Source organism: Prorops nasuta, unplaced genomic scaffold (genome assembly GCF_024137725.1).
Source record: "Prorops nasuta isolate Cenicafe-Biocafe unplaced genomic scaffold, Cenicafe_Pnas_1.2 PNAS00003, whole genome shotgun sequence".
NCBI classification, from domain to species: domain Eukaryota; kingdom Metazoa; phylum Arthropoda; class Insecta; order Hymenoptera; family Bethylidae; genus Prorops; species Prorops nasuta.
The window spans coordinates 10,515,249-10,527,364 of NW_027116800.1; the positions used below are offsets into that span (position 1 = coordinate 10,515,249).

General features: G+C 35.2%; 1 protein-coding gene across 2 annotated transcripts; it reads right to left on the bottom strand.

The window, feature by feature from the left end:
• Positions 1–275: 275 nt before the first annotated feature.
• Positions 276–11,702, bottom strand: LOC136772125 (CYFIP-related Rac1 interactor B). Of its 2 annotated transcripts, none has more exons than XM_066724855.1 (7): positions 11,149–11,702; positions 4,037–4,176; positions 3,721–3,945; positions 3,181–3,515; positions 2,609–2,688; positions 2,383–2,509; positions 276–2,169 (listed from the first exon to the last, which is right to left on the bottom strand). In XM_066724855.1, exons 2-7 carry the CDS (start codon positions 4,119–4,121, stop codon positions 2,032–2,034), a joined length of 990 nt encoding a protein of 329 aa, XP_066580952.1. In that variant the 5' UTR covers positions 4,122–4,176; positions 11,149–11,702; the 3' UTR covers positions 276–2,031. The 2 variants fall into 2 exon arrangements, with proteins under 2 accessions (XP_066580952.1, XP_066580953.1); XM_066724856.1 differs by lacking the exon at positions 11,149–11,702 and adding an exon at positions 5,430–5,578.
• Positions 11,703–12,116: the final 414 nt, after the last annotated feature.

Below are 12,116 nucleotides of genomic sequence, written 5' to 3' on the forward strand. Positions count from 1 at the left end.
GTCGATAAGCCCGATCTACGTTCTTGCTTGATAAATTACCGATGAGGAAGAATCCCTACAATAACATCATTTTTGTGTCATAATCTCTACTTTACCCAATCATTAAGATCGTTCGAATCGGAAAAACAACACCCGGCTATCCATAACTTATCGACGGTCGATATGCAATGTATATTTATCAGTTGATAAATCAAAGATTTCAAACTCATCATTATTTATTTGTTTTTATTGGAATTGCTTAGTCAAAATTGTCTTTTAATTTAAAAGCGCAGATGTAATTTTTATATTTATTTTATTCGAAGGGTCCATTTCTATTACAGTTTCTCATTATTCAAGTCTCAGAAATTTATTCGTTAACGTTAATTGACGTTGACAGATATCGTGGAATAAATAAAATAAAAGTAATTGTGCATCGTACCAAACACTATAAATTCATTGTTACCAAAGTCAATTCGTAGACAATTAGTAAAAATTTAACATTTCAGTTACTATCATTTACGTACAGTTTATACATTCTTACAATATTCGGTAGTAAAGCAATTCTATTTAATGACTTTCATTTGTTTTTCTTTCGTCATTCATTGTTCTGATGTTCTAAAATTAGGTAAGATTTATGTTTCGCTATCCTGTAAAAGTAAGCTTAATCACATTACAATTCTTCTTAAGTAGTAGCTACATGGGAATCTCTGAACAAGAACAGCTGGTTAATACAGAGCTGTGAGATTTTCTCCTTTTAGAAATATGAAAAATCCTTGTTTAAAACAAAAAATCTACAATCATGCGTATAGAATAAATAATACTACGGATAATGTATACAATACAATTAACGATGTGTATTCCTAATGATAGTTCTTGATGCAAGAAACTTTACATTTAAATTAGTAAATTAGTACCTTTAAAAATGTATGGGATTTTATCCTCAGAATATTCCTGGATCTCTTCAATATTCAAAATAAAAAGAAAACATTTTGGAATATCATAAGACACAATTTTGTTAGTAGAACCTCACTATTATCAATGATAATGATTAATTATCTATGAAAATAGTGATCAATTGCAGCTTCCATTTCAGTGGTCGCTACATGGAACATTTATAAGATGACTCGGGGTCTGGAAGAGGATCAATATATGATTTAAAAAAAGATTTTCTTTTTTGCTAGGAAAGGCATTGAATATCCAGCCACGAGTTTGTGCAATCAATACTTAGTGCGCGTATTGTTAATTGAAAAATGCGAGTAATACCAACGATCAACTTCTTTATACTGTACAATATCTTTGGTTCGTGGAAGATTCCGTAAAAAAAAATCTTCTATATTTTATTCTCCTCTCGTTCTCGTCAATTATGCGAAGAGCGGAACTTTATAATCTCACAATTCTCCTCGGCAATAGAATTCTTCTCGCATGTTTGACCAAAAGGTCGTTTGGAAGCCAAAGCAATTAAAGACACATGGGAAGGTCTCCTTTGAATCTCTTTGAGAGATAAAAAGAATAAATATGTTCCTATACGATCAGTCGAAATAAAATTAATAGGAGACAAATGAGTGCTGCAATTTATAAACAAGGCTGACAAAGTTTCTAAACTTCAAATCATAGATTTGTAAGAAAATCATAGTTAACTTAAATACACTATGATATGCTATAATTAACGCCGTCCAAATGGAAGCGCTAATATAAATGTTAACAAACGTTTATCCCAATTAGCGATAATCAAATATTTGGAAACTATCATCGGAATCATTAAGGCTTATATCGACAGTCAATTTCTTGCTAGATTCGTCGCAGTAATGGCCAATTTCACAATTATTTTAACATTTTCGTGCCATTTTTGTTAATTTTGCGGTAAAATATTTCTTTCGTACATTTTTTCTACCCCATTTCGTGCTAATTTAGCAGAGTCTTTGGGACAACTAATAGTCTTGCATTCCAAATCCTACGCAGGAAAAAACATTCATCCTCGTGTTTCGAAACTGGGCGTGAAATTGTTTTTGCAGCCTCTCAGCTTCTGATGCAGCAGCCGCTCTGCTTTGGTAATCATGCTGCTAGCAGATTTTTAATATTCTTCGGGGTGTTCTCCTCGTTAAGATGCTTAGTTGTGTAACGAAGGGCGTTTAAGAGTCCCTCGCTTTTGCAAGGTGGTTGATCCTTCAACAGCTTCACACAGCCTTTTACCTAAACAGAAAATTGATTTTTTTATTATTTACCATTCCATTATTCATATCGAGAAAACTTTAGTAAACACTCCAGAGACGTTATTTTAATACAAAATAAATCGATCCATCAGAATTAATTTTGTTTCTGAATTGAAATTTCAGTTGTTATGCTTAGCTGCTTTCAAAAGGAAAATCATTTGATACAAGGTCTTTGTAGTTGTAAGTTACTTACGTCCACATTTGAACCTTTGACAAAGGCACCTTGAGGATGTATATGGTCATATAGAATGACAAGTCCAACCATGACTCTTAATACAAAGAGCTGAGTTTCTTCTCGTTGAAATTGGGCCAGCAAGTTCCTACAAATAAGTAACATTTTCTGTAAATCACACGTCAATAATATAGGACAGGCCAATGTTGCTTTATTATAATGATAATTTGGTAGAAGAGACACTTACGGGTTCTCCAACATTCTTAAGCAAACTTTAGCCATTGTTCCAAGAGTCTCTGTTATATTGTCACGAGGTATATCTTGATGCTGAAAAATATTAATAACCAATTAATTCAAATACGCGTGGGAAAAGGATGTGTTGCCAAGTTTAGCGAGAAGCTGACGAGGAACGGTAAACATTGGTTTAAGGGAACTAATATTGTAACTTCTCCTTTTTAAGTGTGCCATTATTGTTCAATTATGGTAATATATCTGCAGAAACCAGACTGGACTGGCTATCATTATATTCTCTAGAGTTGAAGACTATAATTTAAATTGCTATACAATGCCAAGCAATTTTCTGCTCCGCTAGAGGTTGTTCTTCTTTCGTATTATTCGTAGATAATTTAGCAAGCGTATCAATCACGATGTAGGTGAGTAAGAAAAAGTGTTAGAAATTAGGCTGAAGAATTAAGATCGACAAATTAATTTTTAAAAATGTATCATTTTTAAATTGGTAGTTGGCGGAAGAGAGCTAAAGGGAGAGAGAGAGAGAGGGAGGGGGGGGGGAGCGAGAGGAGGTAAAGTTTATTCACTTACGTCCATCAAGAAAGTAATGGTCGCGTGACTAAGAACACGAAGCATGGGTGTCGCGTGGGCGTAGAACAAGGACATTCTGTTGGCGAGCTCATTGCCTACGACGAGATCCTTTTCTGCATTGTCCTGTCTCGTCAACGAGGCCCTCGTTAGTGTTCTTCGATAGTAGCTGAAATCATTCTGTATCGCCGGTGTCTTCATCTTATGCTCGTCAAACTTCAACACAAACTCCAAAATCTCTGCCAGCTGCTTCACCAACGCTTGCTGAGTCTCCAAATGCTGCGTCGGTGTTAAATTCCCCGAACATAGCTGATCCAATATTTTTGGTACCACTCTCTCTGAAATATGCAACTTCATTCGAACAAACTTCCCACATTCATAAACGCATTAAAATAAAAATAAAAGTATTAAGAATTTTGCAAAATTTGTATAAGAATGCAAATTTTCTCTAATGATATATAATTGATAAAAGTTATGAATACAATAATAAGCACAGACAAGTTTTCATTTTAGAGAAAAAAAATTGATGCAATAGATACATACCGAGTTCCAAGGAGAATTCATAGAATCTTTTGAGCTTTGCAACCAAGGGCGCCACAGTGAGATAAGCTTTCCTCTGGCATTCTTCCGTGGGTGCTGAGATCGCCTCACGAATTTCCTTGCCAGCCCCTTTGTAACATTGAATCTCCTCCAAAATGGACTCTGAATTTTTCAAGACTCTCTGCACTGCCTCGAAGGTCTCCCGCTCGTTATCAGATGGCTGAGCGTCTGAAAAGTTTGTCCGCGACCTCAAGCATCTTCAAGGCTAACAATAGGTCACGCTAGACATGCAAGAAAAAATAGAAAAGACCAGTCTTACTCTCAAAATCCAAAAACACGTCGTACTTCTGTGGGGTGCAACAGGTAGACTCGTCTCGAGCTAAAAGACTCAAAAGTTTCCCCATTTTTTTTTGCTGATTCACTCTCTTCGTAATGTTTCTTTTAAAACATAGAAAGCATCTGCAACAAATCATTATATTAAATTATAGGTGTGATTATTATTTCAAGTTCTTATTACGATATTATATTAAAACAAATAAATATTACTACAAGCTTATGATAATAATATTAATCAAATGTATAAATAATTATCATAAAAATCGTAAGTGTTATATTGTGAATTCATTGAAAGAAAAACATTATCGATTTTACTGGGAAAGAAATTATATGGACCAGAGAGAGTGCAGTCCGATCAACGACTGAATTAAATTCAAGCTTCTTCAACGAATCGAAGCGTTTTGCGGACCGAACGATACAGGAACTTTCGATTGTGTGCGAGTGGATTAATTCGCGTATGTGCAATGCAACCGCAGAATAAATGAATTCCACGAACTCTCGTCAGCGAGGGATGAACCTTCGCAATTTCGACGGAGCTTCTGCTGACCTCACCTGAAACACCAACCGAGACTCTCGATCTGTTTTTAACTCCCCTAATCCATGAACCATTATATCTCCTAGAATTAATTTTTATATCGCAATTTTTTTCTACCTGCAATATTTTTTATGTATATTTTTTAACTTCTTCACTTTATCCACCGGAGGGTAACCTGTAGGTCTTTTATCTCAAATTTCCTCTAATACCATTTCAGGAATCTATTCGATATTCTCATCTGTCTCACATTTAGGAAAATTTATCATGTTAAAAGTCAAAATGGATCTTTAATTATAAAAGAATGGATATTTCTGGTTGAATTTTTTATTAAAGTGCACTTAGTCGATATAATGCTAATAATATATAGAGGTGTAAAAAACGGGGACAACTCAATTTATCCTCGTTCTTCGCACGTTCTCCATTCCAAGAAAATTCTTAATCCACTTCATTACGGAATTCCCGACCTCGTATGTTTTATAGGCCAAGTGAACGTTCCAGCAGAGTCATGACAGATGACACTCTGGTCACGGGTCGAAAAGCGATAAACGAAACATCACCATAAAATACACAATACTATCAAAATTTTACTGCTTGGTGACAAACCTATCGCTTTTATCAAACCGCTGTAAAATTTATCCTCTTCTTTTTTTATATTTAAATTATCTAATGAAATTGTTCAAGCTGATGAATATTAAACAGAAAAATGAGAAGAAACGAAAGGGATTTAACGAAGAAAATTATAGGAAATCTATAAAAAGATGCGAGGTTCCATTTGAAGAGAGTCAAAAATATTTTGGTCAAATTTTAATGAAAATATAAATGTATTTTTTTGTAAACTCACCAAATGGAAGTGAATACGTAAACGAGACCTGTGCCTGGGACACATGACGCTGCCAAGAAAAAGAGTTTGGCAAGCGCGTCAAGCAACAACTATCACTCAGTACGCGGCCATGATGGTTTTTCACGGGGTAGTGGCGCTAGGGGTGGCTTCCCTTATTTGGTAATGCCGGCTTCACACACAAAAATCGATGAAACCATTTTCGACCTACCCTTACAGATGGCGTGGGTCTTTTTCTCACGCTCCAAGTTTAAATCTCAAACCTCGCGACCCTCTCTATTTTTCACATCAAAATATTGCCATGGAAATGAATAGAATTAAATTACCTTATGCACGTTAATTCATGTATCGATAAAAGATAAATATATATATATATATATATATTGTCTTCATAATATTAAGCCAAAACATTTTATTTCAGTTGCTTGGAAAAATTTATGAAAATTTCCTGTTACACGTGGAAATTTCTTCGACCCAGCTCCTACGTCAGAGAAGCGAGAAAAATAACTATATCTATCCAGGACAAACATGAAAAGTTTTGTTGAGCGTAAACAATGTCGTTAGGGTTGAGAGATTTATCGGAAAAGTATAATCGAATTAATTTTCGCATCGCTTATTCTTAGAGAGTGGTACCAAGACTTTTAGGTCAATAATGATCGTGACGTAAAGGAAAATTTTTAATTTTCACCTCTTTACAGAACCATTCGTATGATTTAACAAGTAAATAAAATTTTTCCAAATATTAACAAAGAATATTCGAACAATAAACACATAGTAGGAGAAAAATTTGGACACATCTGGGACGATCGTCTGGTCTTGGCTCGACAGTTCACTAAACTGCAAGAATTTCTTCGGGGTGGAATTCGGAGACAGTGCAGAGTTTATTTATACACGCTCCACCGAAGATTCCTCGGGTGTGAGTAAACTGGACACGCCATACAACTATGAAAATTCAAGAAAAGCTAAGATAAGACTTTATCGGAGCGATAGAGTAAAACGAATCTCTTATAAAAATTAAGTAAAACACTTCGATCTAAAATATGACGATTTATAGTAGTTATACACCCTCATAACACAAAAGATGCATTTTTGTACTTTAATTAATAGTAAACTTGAAAGTATGATTGCTAGATGATAAAAAAATAATAGTAAAATTGTATTAATAATAGACGATGTTGTGAAATTGGGTAAATTAAATGGAAATTAATTGCTGGATATATTTAGGATGGAAAATTGCTGGAAAGGAGGGCCAAAGCTAAGTAACTATGAAGTTGACGTCACTAAAGGTTGCCTTAGCAAAGCCAATCACGCTCGGATCGTCTTTGGCACAAAACGTCGCTCGAGCGAGCATCCCGTTCTCCACACCGTGTCGCGTCCCATCACGTAGCGTCATCTCACCTTGCTCCATTTTTCCGCAAAACCAAGTTCAGTCAAGTCAAATTCAATTATCCAGCTATTCACTCCCTTGAACATCTTTTCTGCAAACGCTTTATTACCCATGCAAAAAGTCAAGAGAAGCAGAAGTGTTTTATCGTCCCATTTGATTTTCGATAGAGAGAAAGACAGAAAGACGATAGACAGAAGTTAGTAGAAGGCTTAAAAACTGAAAAAGAATAGGACAAAGAGACGTGGCATGGAGGAGAGGAGGAAATCCCTATAAAGCTCTAGGGGTCCCAACTAAGAACTTTTACGAGCATAATTCAGGATGAACGGGTTGGTCCCACGGGGAAATTGCGTTATGTCGTGCTGCGGTGACGAAACGAAGGCCATCGGGGCCGTTTACCATCGAGGGTCTCAATTGATTTGCTAGAATTGAAGCATAAAAAGGCTTTTAATGGGTGACGATTATCCTCGCCCACGATTTCCGACGATTATTCAACGGCATCGCTCCTAAGAAGTGAAAAAAACCCCGCAATAAAATTAAAACCCAAATACGGCGAACTCAGTACTCGACTATAACTAAACGTTATAATCAAAAGAATGCTTTAATTAAGGTAAATGAATCGAAGGCTATTAAAGGGAACATAATATGTATTAATTGTCCAAAATATATATTTCTTTATCATTGTCCATTGAAAAAGCATCGAATTAAATAAAAAAAAACAATACGTGTATTATCGACGTAAGTTAGAATCAAATGTCTGACGCAATAAATTCAATAATGAAAGCTGAGAGAGGCGTAAAGAAGAGACAGTGAAAATAGACTAGCTGTAATAAAAATACTGAGCGGTGAGTTGAAAAGAGCGTGGTTGACCTTCTATCATTTAACATCAAGTACACGTGCAGGAAGCAAATGTATAGGAATTATTGCTACAGAGCAACTAAAAATCATTAAGACTGTATTGCTTATATTCATCTTCGCTTCATTAATATTTTCGATTCAAGTCCTAACCTTTTTCGCAATATTCTTTGTATCATAGAAATTTATTCTAATAAAATTAATACCATTATTGCTGTATACCTACATGTAATATTTTATCAAACGATACGCGTATGGTAATGACGAGAGCAGAAAAAGAGAGACTGACCTTCAGCTGTTTTTCTTATCCAACTAAGATAAAGTGCGCACGTGGCTGATGGGGTTAATGTCAACACGTGCCTTGTCACAAAGGGGTTGAAAAGGGGGATATTTGGAAGGATCTGGATATTCGGAGGGTCGTCCAATGGTTTCTGTCCGATCGAAAATCTCCTCGTGGTTGTTTAAAAGGCAAGTATATACAATAGGCTCGAATATCATAGAGCGACAAAAGGAAATCTATACGTGTGTCGATGCATTTCGACCGGATCAGCTTGCTATATTGTGCAGTGCAAAAGACAAGTCTTTGTTGTGTCATTCGAAGAAAATGATTAAAATCTTTTAAAAATAATTCGAGTCACGGATTCATCGATAATTATTTCATTAAGAACTTTTCGATTATGTGGCCATTGTACTGAATTGAAACAATGAAATAATTCTTTTTCTTTTCGATAGATCTTTAATTCAACTTTGAAGAAAATTTAAAATATATGGATATAATTTAAGGTGACTTTCTGAAGTGTATGACTTTTCCAAAAATTTAGTTTGAAAAGTTTACGAAACGCCTGAATGGACTGTTGCGCGCTACCGATTTCAGTTAGCTAAATGTTCACGTACAAAAAGACAGCAGCCCCTCCACCTCCATTCCAGCGTAAGCGTGCCATTCTAAGCTTGCAGGATTCCATCAAAGGCACTGGCCTCGTTCGCGCTGTGAAATAATTATGAGAGTGAAATTATCACTTCTCGAAATTCTTTAAATATCAAACTAGCTTTTAAAGGAATAAAAGCAATGTATATAAGTACTGTGATAATAATTTACATAACTACAAGCTTAACACGAATTATAATTTTTCCATCGGTAGTAGATTTACGAAAGAGTTAAATTAATTGAACTGTGGAGACGAAAGGAATCCAACGAATTCTTTAGTACAGAGGGGAGCTTGTAATTGAGCTATGCTTGGTCGAGACAGTTTTACGATAACCTACGCCAATGGCCAAGCAGGGGGGATGTATCGTCATATCCCGGACAAGAGGAAACATCCCAACAAAATGCTACTCCGTGAAACGAGCTTTTGATTTTATCAAGGAATATCAAATATCAAATGCACTTACCGCAGGAAATCCTATCGATATAAAATATGTGATAAAAGAATTCCGGTTACGAACGATATTTTTTAATTATAATAATATGAAAAAATATTCTATTATAAAAATGAAAAATCCAACATTAGGAAATAAATTCGAAACTAATTACTAAAATATCTAATTTAGTATCAAAATGACTCAGTAATAATAAATTATGATAATTTTTCTGAATCCCACGTGAAAATATTTATATAAACGTTGCGTTGGCGCGCCCGAAGAAGAAAATGTGGATTGCTCAACAATTATTTTCCCACAACAAAGATGGTTAGGGAAAATGACAGAATTAGCTGTGAGTCCCATATAATTTTGATATAATTATCAATCTATTAATAGCACAAATTATGCATCTATTACTAATCCTGTAATATCGTTGCTTTTTTACATATTATTCTTTCATAAGCCTTTACGTCACGATAAAAAGAAATCTGACACATGTGCGTTAATTGCACAGCCACATCCGTTTCTGTGCGATAATCCTTAAAGGATGTTGACAGTTCTCACAATTCCCTTGGTTGGTTCCATTCCTTCTAGCAGAATGGTAATAAATTGCTGAAGCTATGAAACTTTTGACAGAATGGCAAAAATATTTGCAGTCAAAATGATTCGCAGGAGCGAAACTTTTACATACGATATAAAACTGAAGTATTGTAAAAACTATACGTAGAATAATGTTTCATGCTCGAAATAATGCAATTTTTGTATAGGAATTCTTGAAATTTCAAAACGATGGCATGGAATGGGTCTCGTGAAACACGCGTGGAACAAGGATGAAATTTCCGGTATGATCGATGAGCGAATGGCGTTCCTTACGAATCCAATAGTGCAGTTTTCCTTTTGCAATTCCGCAAATTAGCGGTCGACCCACTTGCTAATTGGCGAACAAGATATACCAATTCGTTCTGATTGCACGTAACACGCGCTCGCTTTAATGAAACATTATCCGATACCCTCGGTGATTTATGAAAAATTCATTACGTCTGACACTTGCCACCTTTCCCATTTTCCTCTAAAGCTCGCGTGATCATGCCTGGTGAACGCTAAACGCGAAATTCCTCGACTCCATTTACTAATAATAGAGCCTATCATTATATTGGGTCGAAATTTTAGAAAGGCCACATCTGGTGGCCTAAAATCTAAACCCCCCATTTACCAATCTACGTAAGAGTCTTGACAACTCTTTAGCTTCGTTCAAGAAGATTTTTTGAAAGATACAAAGATGTTAGTTTAAATTTTAATATATAAAGGATATAAAATGAAGCCTTTGTGTCACGTGATCGAGAGAAGAACGACGGTAAAAAGGGTTGACTGCATTTTTGTCTAATTAACGAAGAGATTCTCGGAAGCCATTTATCTGTTATAACATGCACTTCACTTTCCTAATAGCGTTTTATTATGATAAATTTCAGAAATGTAACAAAGAGTCATTTTAACTCCCAATTACTATAACTTATTATTATGCGATTCTCAATGTAAAGCATTTTCCATTGCTTCTCTTTGAAAAGGAAAGTAAAGTAGTGCTCAGGTTTACTTTTAATTTTTTGTTGAAAGATTCATGAAAAGCTGTTCAATTATAAGGTTTATTTAAATCGAAGTGGGCAGAAATCAGTTGTTACAAACGATTTATTGATTTTTTTTAATTAAGGGAGATTGAATCGCATGAAAAAGTCGGAGGAGCAGCAGAGCATAAAACAAACTTTTCCTGCTCTTTATATGAAGCCACCTGCGTATATATTCGTTTCCTCTGTTAAGCTTCTCTGGCTTGGTTACCGCTGAAATCGTTTCTTTATCTATTCACGCAAGTACTGTCAGCGACAAATATTATCACCGCTACTGCAAAATGTAAATGTTTACGATTATCTCTCTGACCGATTAAATTTATACAGTTCATTTCCCCCTCGACTAAACTGTCCTCGCATTTTCCTTACGTTTATCTCTTAAAACGAGGAGTTATGGATTACTAGATTAATCTTAATATATATATATATATATATTGAATCGAAAAATTTTATCATTGAACTGATAAAATAACAAAACAAGATTAAACTATTATTATCAATTTACTTCAATTAAAAATCTCCATATCCTTGACGCAATGCTGGCTGTTGAGATCTTGGAATGGACTTCTTTCGAGTTAAGTTAGCACAGATCTCCGACGCTCTATCTTTCACTTCCGGTTCAGCAGAACAGAAGAACTGCTATCACTTTCCGAAATCCAAAATACGAGAAGCAAAGCTCAGGCTATCGTGTAACCTTATCACATCGGCTTCTATTTTTCACAAAATATTAGAAATAATTTTTCCCGCAACTTCAGTAAATTTCACTTTCACTCTCAATTAAAACGACTGCACAGATAATTTTTTAACGATTCGTTTATTCAAGGAAGAGATAAGTGTTTATGTTTACAGAGATTAATCTTTGGAAGCCTTAGACAATTTCTCTTCTAGATCGTTTAATTTATTGAATTAAAACTTTCGAGATTTAGGAAAGGATTTACAGAGAAAAGTGTAATATGCGAAGAAGTTGTGCACTGTCGGTAGTAAAAAGACGAGTGTTTTACTGGCAGGATAAGAAGCACGTATTGAATGTGCCGGAGGTTGACGTTCCACTGTCAAAGCAGTGGCGTGTTGGCAACACATCGAGACAGATTCTTTCCCCCTGCCTTCCCTCCTTCCGGCGAACAGTCAGCTGGCATCCCCACTCTGCTGCCCCCTGCTGCAAACAGATTTTACATGACTATCTCTCTCTCTCTCTCTCTCTCTCTCTCTCTCTCTCTCTCTTTTCCTCCTTCCACATAACTATTTAGTTACAATATATACATAACTTATTTTCCCTGCGCTCCACTCATATCAATTTCTACATAACTTTTATAATCGCTATAATATTCATACGAATCTATTTGAAAACCTCATTTCTATCTAATTATATTTCATTATTTCTGCAACGCACATAGTAATTTGAGAATTTCTAAACATTCCTCTTCACATTACATAAAATTCAACGCATCTTTGTTAATGATAATTTGTTTCACT